General features: G+C 38.7%; 1 protein-coding gene across 1 annotated transcript; it reads right to left on the reverse strand.

Annotated features, from left to right (window-relative positions):
• Positions 1–2,118: 2,118 nt before the first annotated feature.
• Positions 2,119–2,937, reverse strand: LOC111995357 (uncharacterized). Its single transcript, XM_024027274.2, has 3 exons — positions 2,595–2,937; positions 2,407–2,549; positions 2,119–2,313 (listed from the first exon to the last, which is right to left on the reverse strand). The coding sequence occupies exons 1-3, from the start codon at positions 2,935–2,937 to the stop codon at positions 2,119–2,121; spliced, it is 681 nt and encodes a 226-aa protein (XP_023883042.2).
• Positions 2,938–7,677: the final 4,740 nt, after the last annotated feature.

The raw sequence follows: 7,677 nt of genomic DNA on the forward strand, positions 1-7,677 counted from the left end.
TAGGAAAGTAAATGCCTACATCCCAAAAGCATGGCCCAAAATATAAGTGTAGGAAAATAAACAAGGGTCGCCATACTCTAGAGATGAGGATGAATGGTACCAAGCATGATATACCTAATATAAACCATCTAAGGGAGAAAGGGAAGAGCAAGGAGAGAGTTTAAAAGAGTACATAACGGAAAGGAAAAGCTAAACTCCTAAACCTACTGACTGCAGTAGCTTGGCTCATATCCGGGTGCTCACATCCTCGCCCCTTTTGTTTGCACCCGAGAGACCGTGCCCTAGCTTCATACGTCCTCGCTCCATGTGCATACATCCAAAGGCAAAGACAATAAACTAGCAGACAAGCCATGAAAGGAAAAGATGTAAAAAGCACAATAAAGAGGCATAAAATAGATAAACATGATAGACATGGCAAACATAGAAACCAGGATGCGAGCAAAAAGGGAAACAAAGCAAGGTAACAAACAAACAAGGGTGGTGTTTGCAATGGACAAATGTAGGTTTGGATCGAATGTCTATAGCTTTATTGTGTTGAAGCATGGATGGCACACTAGCAAGCAAGACTCTTGCATGGACATGTAAGCAAGCGTGTAAAGATACGTAGAAAGCCAACAGGTGATGCAAACAAGCATGGCAAGCATATCATCGCATGGAGCGAACAAGGGAAGGGTACACATGGAGCAACCCGACATCCAGAGATGCCTCCCAAGTGGTTAGATCTAGACATGGCCTCCTGGGCGTAAGCATAAAGCATAGACATGCAAAATGGGTGATCCAAACCCTTTGATATGGGCCAAGATGTATGGACGATGACAAAGACCATGGGGTCTAGATTGGGTCCAAACCATTAGGCCAAAATGCAAGAAAGAAAGATAAAAATGACAAAAGGGATTCAATAGCACATGGCATGACAAACATATCCTAGAGCGCACAAGCACATGAAAGATGACATAAAGAATATAGAACATAGATCGAAGCACGTAAACATGTGAACACATAGATCTAGGCATATAAGCATGTACGGATGTGGATCTAAACATAAAAATGGCAAAAAGTGTATGAACACATAGATCCAAGCAAGGCATAACCATAGACAAGACATCAAGCATGTGAGCACAAAACCCTAACATCAATGCAAAGAAAAGAGAGGAATGAAACAAAGGAAACATGGCATAAAACCCTAAGCATGTAGATCTAAACATATAAGCATGTAGAAACATAGATCTAAGCATAAAACATGGAAAAGAGCACACAAACACATGGAATCTAAGGTAAAAACCCACATAAAGCAATCAACATGCTAAAGAAAGCAATAAATCATATTATTAGGGCAAAAGAGAAAGAACATGCTAGGAAAAAGATTTATAAGGTTACAGGTGTGGATGATAGCTAAAAAAAGCTACATCCACACCAATAAACCCCAAATCCAAAGTGTAGAACCAAGGAAAGGAAGATTTGGTAAAAATGAAATACCTTGTGTTCTTGGTGAAGAGAAAGAATCAAGAGACTTTTGACGTGTTTTTGGCTGTTTGGAAGAGAGAAAAAATGTAGAGAGCAACTAGTCAGAAGGAAAATTTAACAAAAATTTCTATCCCCTTAGCTTGATGGGTGCCTGGGGCTATTTATAACCCTGGGCACATTTTTGGAGGCGGCGGCCTTTCAAGGGCCGCCAGCCTTAAACCTCCTCTGATCGGGATATTCTTAACACTCTTGGATATATCTCCATTTTTAGTTTCTAAAAAGATATAGAACTCAAAAATCCAATGGCCAAATCAAAAGTTATGGCTCTCGGAAGTTTGTGGTGAGTCAATCGGCACGTCATCCCGGTTTTCATGATATCTCGGCTATTCTAACTCTGATTTTGACCCATGAACAGTCACTGGAACGAGAATTGGATATTCTTCGTAATGGCATTGGTTTCAACCCGTTCTGACAGTCAAATCAAAATTAGAGTTTTTGGGGCCCACTAGGAGTCAACTTCGGGTCAAACTTGGTCAAATCTAAAAATCTCCAAGGAGCTTGGGTTTGATATAAAACCATGAAAAATGTTTTTTTGTGAGGATTTTGACCTTGTTTAACCTTTGGTCAACCTAGGGCTAACCTGGGGCATTTTGGTCATTTTGGCTGAAAAAGGCAATCTGGGTGCTTCGATGTCCGAATGGGTTGCTCCACATCATTTTGGATGTCCTTGTGGCCCCATGGAGAGAAAATGATATTTTTGGATTTTCGAGGTCTAGCACGCAAATCAAGGGCAAACAAAATATGGTAGCAACAAGGCTTCAAATGTTCCTCCTTCACCTTCCACAACTTCTGTGCGTAGGCAACAACCAAAGTTAAATCTCCAAAGACTTTGGCCTCCTTTACCCCCAATTCTCAAAGGGCTTCCATTCTGGCAATACAAGCCTCATATTCAACCATGTTATTAGTTGTTTCAAAGTTCAACTTGATTGCCAAAGGTATGTGAGATCCCTTGGGAGTGATCAAGAGTATTCCTATCCGATTCCCATGTTGGTTTACAGCTTCGTCAAAGTACATCTTCCATGTCCCTAATTAAACATTCAAAATGTCCTCATCTGGAAAGTCTTATTTACCATCTTCCCCCTCTATTGGATTCTCGATGCAAAAATCTGACACAACGCTCCCTTTGATAGTTTTTCTAGCCACATACTTCAAATCTAGTTCTGCCAATAAGATCAACCATCTTGACAATCTTCCACTCAAAGTGGGTTTCTCAAAGAGATACTTCAAGGGGTCCATTCTTGCTACCACCCATATTTGAAAAGGTAAGACGATATGTCTCAATTTCTGTACAACCCAAACAAGTGCAAAGCATGACTTTTCTATGGAAGTGTACCTAGTCTCATAATCATGGAACCTCTTGCTTAAATAGTATATGGCCCTTTCATTCTTGTCATCACCTTCTTCTGCAAGCATACTTTCAACCGCATCCCTTATGATGGAAATGTATAGGAGTAAGGGTTTTCCATGTTGTGGAGGCACTAGGATAGAGGGGTGGAGGAGATATTCCTTGATAAGTTCAAAGGCTTTTTGGCACTCGTCGTTCCACTTATGTGGTTCATTCTTCCTTAGGAGTTTGAAGATGGACTCACAAATAGAGGTGAGCTTGGCAATGAATCGACTAATGTATTGTAATCAACCTAAGAAACCCATTATTTCTTTCTCACTTTTGGATGGAGGCCTCTCTGATATGGCTTTAATCTTGGATGGGTCAACTTTGATTCCTCTATCACTCACTAGGAAGCCTAGCAATTATTTTGCGGTTACTCCGAATGTACACTTTTATGGGTTCAATCTAAGCCTATACTCTTTAATCCTCTCGAAGAACTTCCTCAAGTTTATGGTGTGGCTACCTCTATCCTTGGATTTCACTATCATATCATCAACAAACACCTCTACCTCATTATGCATCATATCATGTAGCAAGGTTGTAGCCATCCTTTGGTAGGTTGCCTCAACATTCTTGAGGCCAAAGGACATCACTATGTAACAATAGATTCCCCATTCGGTAATGAAAGTGGTTTTGGTCATATCTTTGGGAGCTATCTTGATTTGATTGTATCCCGAAAAGCCATCCATGAAAGAAATCAAGGCATTTCTTGCCTTGTTATCCACTAGGACATCAATTTGAGGGAGAGGAAACTCATCCATAGGGCATGCCTTGTTCAAGTCCCTAAGATCCACACACATCCTCACATTCTCATCTTTCTTAGGTATGAGCACGACATTGGCTATCCATTCAGCTTGGTGTATGGGTTTGATGAACCCTACTTTTAATTGCTTAGTGACTTCCTCCTTGATTTTTAAAAGCCATTCAGTCCTCATTCATCTCAACTTTTGCTTAATGGGCACCATGTGATCACGAATATCAATGTGATGTTGAGCTATTTCGAGGTCAATTCCAAGCATATCCTCATAGGACCATGAAAATTCCTCTTGAAATTCCATGAGGAGTTCTTGAAGATCTTTTCTTTCTTTTTCATTTAGAGTTGAGACAATTTTAATTAAGCGTGGATTCTCATCATTGCCCAAATTAATAGTTTCAAGAATTGGTTCCATAGGTTCAATTTTCTTTTCCAATTGTTTATTAATTTCATTGTGAAATTCATTTGAATCATTTAAGTGCAGAATTTCAATGTAATGAGACACATCAAAGTAAGCCAAATCAGAATTCATCTTATTGAAAATATTGAAAAGTACATTGGAACTTGCATTACAAAACTTTTCCCCATGTTTACAAAAAACCCAACCTAAGTCCAATTATGAATGGGCCCTACAATAGGTATGATGAATTTTGTCATCTTTCTTCTTCAAGGCTTGCCACTCTCCTCCTCGTCCTTGTCCAGAGGTTTCAATACATGCATAGCTTCGATTATGTTGTACAGATCCTTACCCTTATTAAGGAAGTCTCTCCCCATCTCATCAAAGAACCAGTTGCCATCATCCCCATTCCAACAGCTAATCATTTCATCATCTCCTTCTTTTTCTTTATTCACCATGAGGTGTTTATCATCATTAGAAGAAAGGTCCATGTTGCATTTATGCATGAAGTGAGTTAGGGCGACTTGAGTTATGCCTACCTTCGAAGTCCATTCTGGCCAATCACGATCTTCCCACGATTTTGCGTCTCTAGACTCAGAGAATTCATTGACATAGGCCCTCTTAAAAGTCCATGGTCCAGGAGCACTCTTTAGTTGTGGCATGAAGTTGGGAAATAGTAGGCGAACCTTCCCTTTTGCCATCATGCAATTGATGTCCTCTTTAGTTAGCTCACTTTGTTCATGGTTAGCCTTGTCTTTTTCAGCTTCTTCTTTTACTATCTTAGAAAGGTGGCCTATTATCTTCTTAAGGACTTCAGCTTACGCCTCCACACACTTAAGCATCTTTTGTATGAGGATCTTTTCACTTAAAGCATCCATCTTTCCCTCTTGAGGGGCTTTCCCTTCGAATGTCTTGTCTTGCATTGGACTTGGTTTGGAGTGATGTTTGAAAAGAAGCCCCAATTTCGTTAAGTTCATGTCCCAATTAAATGTTCCTTTTAAACTTTAGATGTCCTTAGAAAATTCTAAAGTTCGTTTTAATGAAGGCCCAATTACAATGTCGCTCACTTCCCTCTCATGGATTTTTTGCCCCTTGTTTCATTGGGCTTTAGTCCATTTACAATAAAACTCTCATCTTACTCTTATGGGCTTTCATTAGAATGCACTTAGAAATTTTCAACCCTTTGTCTCAAACATGGGCTTACAATGTATTCATCACCTTTAGGCTTTTCATTTTAATACATCATTCTATCTTTTTTTTTGTTTTTTTCTTGAAATAGCCCTTTAGCTAGAATACATTGTAGCCTTCCTCTCAAAGTTTATGAAATTCTCATTTTGAGTCTAGGCATGCAACAAAGAGACCCAAGATTAGGGAGTTTCATTTTTGGCTTTCGAAGAATGTTGGATACTAAGTCCATAGCAGATTTGTTACCTTAGGCCCAAAGTCTTCTTTTTCAAAAGGGCTTTTTCCACTTGGGCCTATGATAGCAATTAAGTTATGGTCTTATGAACCTTTCAAGTTAAGATATGCCTTTGGATTTAGGGACAAGCCTCTTATATGCGAGAACTTCTTTTCTTTTTTGTCCCATGATATCTTAGGGTATACCATAACTTTAAGGCCATCGTTTCCATTTATAATATCTTTTATTTGTCCTTTAGAATTAGGTGAGCACATGGTATATGGTTGAAAAAACAAGAGATATATAAATGGTATCCTTTATGGTAGGGTTTAGGATCTCTTTAGTGTGGGTAGGCACCCTAAGGCTAAAGGGATAGATAAGTAGGTCACTTACAACTAGGTGGGCTATGATTCCAATCGAGAGCCTAAGTGAACCCCATAGTAGATTAGTAGCAAATCTTTAATGTACTCAAAGCCTATTATAGGTGATGACATAGATTGTGAGTTGATGGGATGAACTTCGAAAGATTTGGGCTCGAATGGAGCCTTCCATCTTCCCACTCATCAGCAACCAAGGTTAAGGGACAAAAGGGAACAAGTGATGTGTATGCGAAACAAGTTTTTTTAAGGTTGAGACATAGGATACATAGGAATTAAACTCACTATTCCCAGTGGAGTCGCTATTGTGGACACAAGCGGGAAGTCGCCATTTAGTTTTTGCAATAGTCTAGGAAGCATATATATAGCATCCTCTCAAGGAAGGATCTTTAATCTTACTACTAGAGTATGGGTTGGAGTTTAGGTACACTCTTGCTAAGGTGTTAGGCACCCAAGATCACCCAACTCTAAGGTTGGCCTCCTATCATCATATCTTATGTCTTAATCCTATTAAAAACTATTTCAATACTTGTATTCTAAACCTCTCTCTCTCTCTCTCTCTCTCTCTCTCTCTCTCTCTCTCTCTCTCTCATGCATCTAACATACAACATGGCATTCTATTTCAATACTTGTATTCTAAACCTCTCTCTCTCTCTCTCTCTCTCTCTCTCTCTCTCTCTCTCTCTCTCTCATGCATCTAACATACAACATGGCATTTTTATCCCTAAACAAGCATACTTATCCATCCTAAAGCAAAAGAGAGGCAAACCAGACATAACTTTAACATTCATCTAACATGGCAACAACCCCAAACATGCCAGCAAGTATATCATCAAGCAAGAAAAACATATTATGAACAAGGCATTAACTTCATACACATCAAAAGAGGATTAAACAAACAATATGCATGTTCATATGAATGCATGACTTACCTTACTTACCTTGCAGCATCTCAGCACCTATGGCATCATGAATAGGCATGTGAATGCATGCTCATGGCATTCAAAACAAGAAGCAAACATAAAACCCTAATCTAAGCATGTTTAAAGACAAACAAGCATATAAGACAGAGGCACAAATACATATAAACATGAGCCAAACAACAAGGAGTTTGGATTAGGGTTTCTAGGTAAGTGCCTACATGCGCAACCAGAGGACTATGATTGAACCTGTGTACGCATGCTCATGGCATGCATGCATGGGATTTGTTCAAAACCCTAACCCAAAAATGAACTAAGTAGAAAAAGTTCAAAACCCTAATCCAAAAATGAACTAAGTAGAAAAACAGAGCATGAACTAAAACCCTAATTCTAACAAACAAACATGCATTTTAAACGTACAGAAGCTTAAACCTAACCTAGAAAAACATATTAAAGTATATTCTAACAAACAAACAAAACAAATAGGAAGATTTAAAGACTGAAAGTAAAAGAAAGGGAAAAAAGAAGTTTAAAAGAATACCTCACACAAAAAGCTTTCCAAGCTTGATTTGGCCGTTCCCCTTGGTCAATCTATTCACAAACCAATAAAAAAAATGATTTAGCAATGTTAAACTACAAGGATTGGGGCCAGAAAAGATCTCAATTAAATAAAAATGACTTGAGGGTGTTTTGTGAAAAACTCCCATTTGATTCACTATTTTCTAGTGAATCTTAGGTTTTTCTCATGGGATTTCTATGTGTTTTGAAAATGTACCATGTAAGGCTTTTTATAGTGGAAAAATGGGGTTTGGAATGGCTCCTAAATGATGTGGGATTCATTCCAAACCTTAACAATTATTGTAGAAAACTTGATTTTTCCATACTTCTAAAACCCTAGTTGCATACGCAGGAATGTGCT

Source organism: Quercus suber, unplaced genomic scaffold (genome assembly GCF_002906115.3).
Source record: "Quercus suber isolate HL8 unplaced genomic scaffold, Cork oak 2.0 scaffold_277, whole genome shotgun sequence".
Lineage (NCBI taxonomy): Eukaryota > Viridiplantae > Streptophyta > Magnoliopsida > Fagales > Fagaceae > Quercus > Quercus suber.

Bases quoted from the DNA above. Each gene is read 5' to 3' on its own strand.
- LOC111995357 (XM_024027274.2), bottom strand. From the start codon at position 2,937: ATGCTTGCAGAAGAAGGTGATGACAAGAATGAAAGGGCCATATACTAT. The intron at 2,550-2,594 runs GTAAATAAGACT...ATGTTTAATTAG, and splicing joins TCCAATAGAGGGGGAAGATG to GGACATGGAAGATGTACTTT. The intron at 2,314-2,406 runs GCTTGTATTGCC...GCCTACGCACAG, and splicing joins ATAACATGGTTGAATATGAG to AAGTTGTGGAAGGTGAAGGA.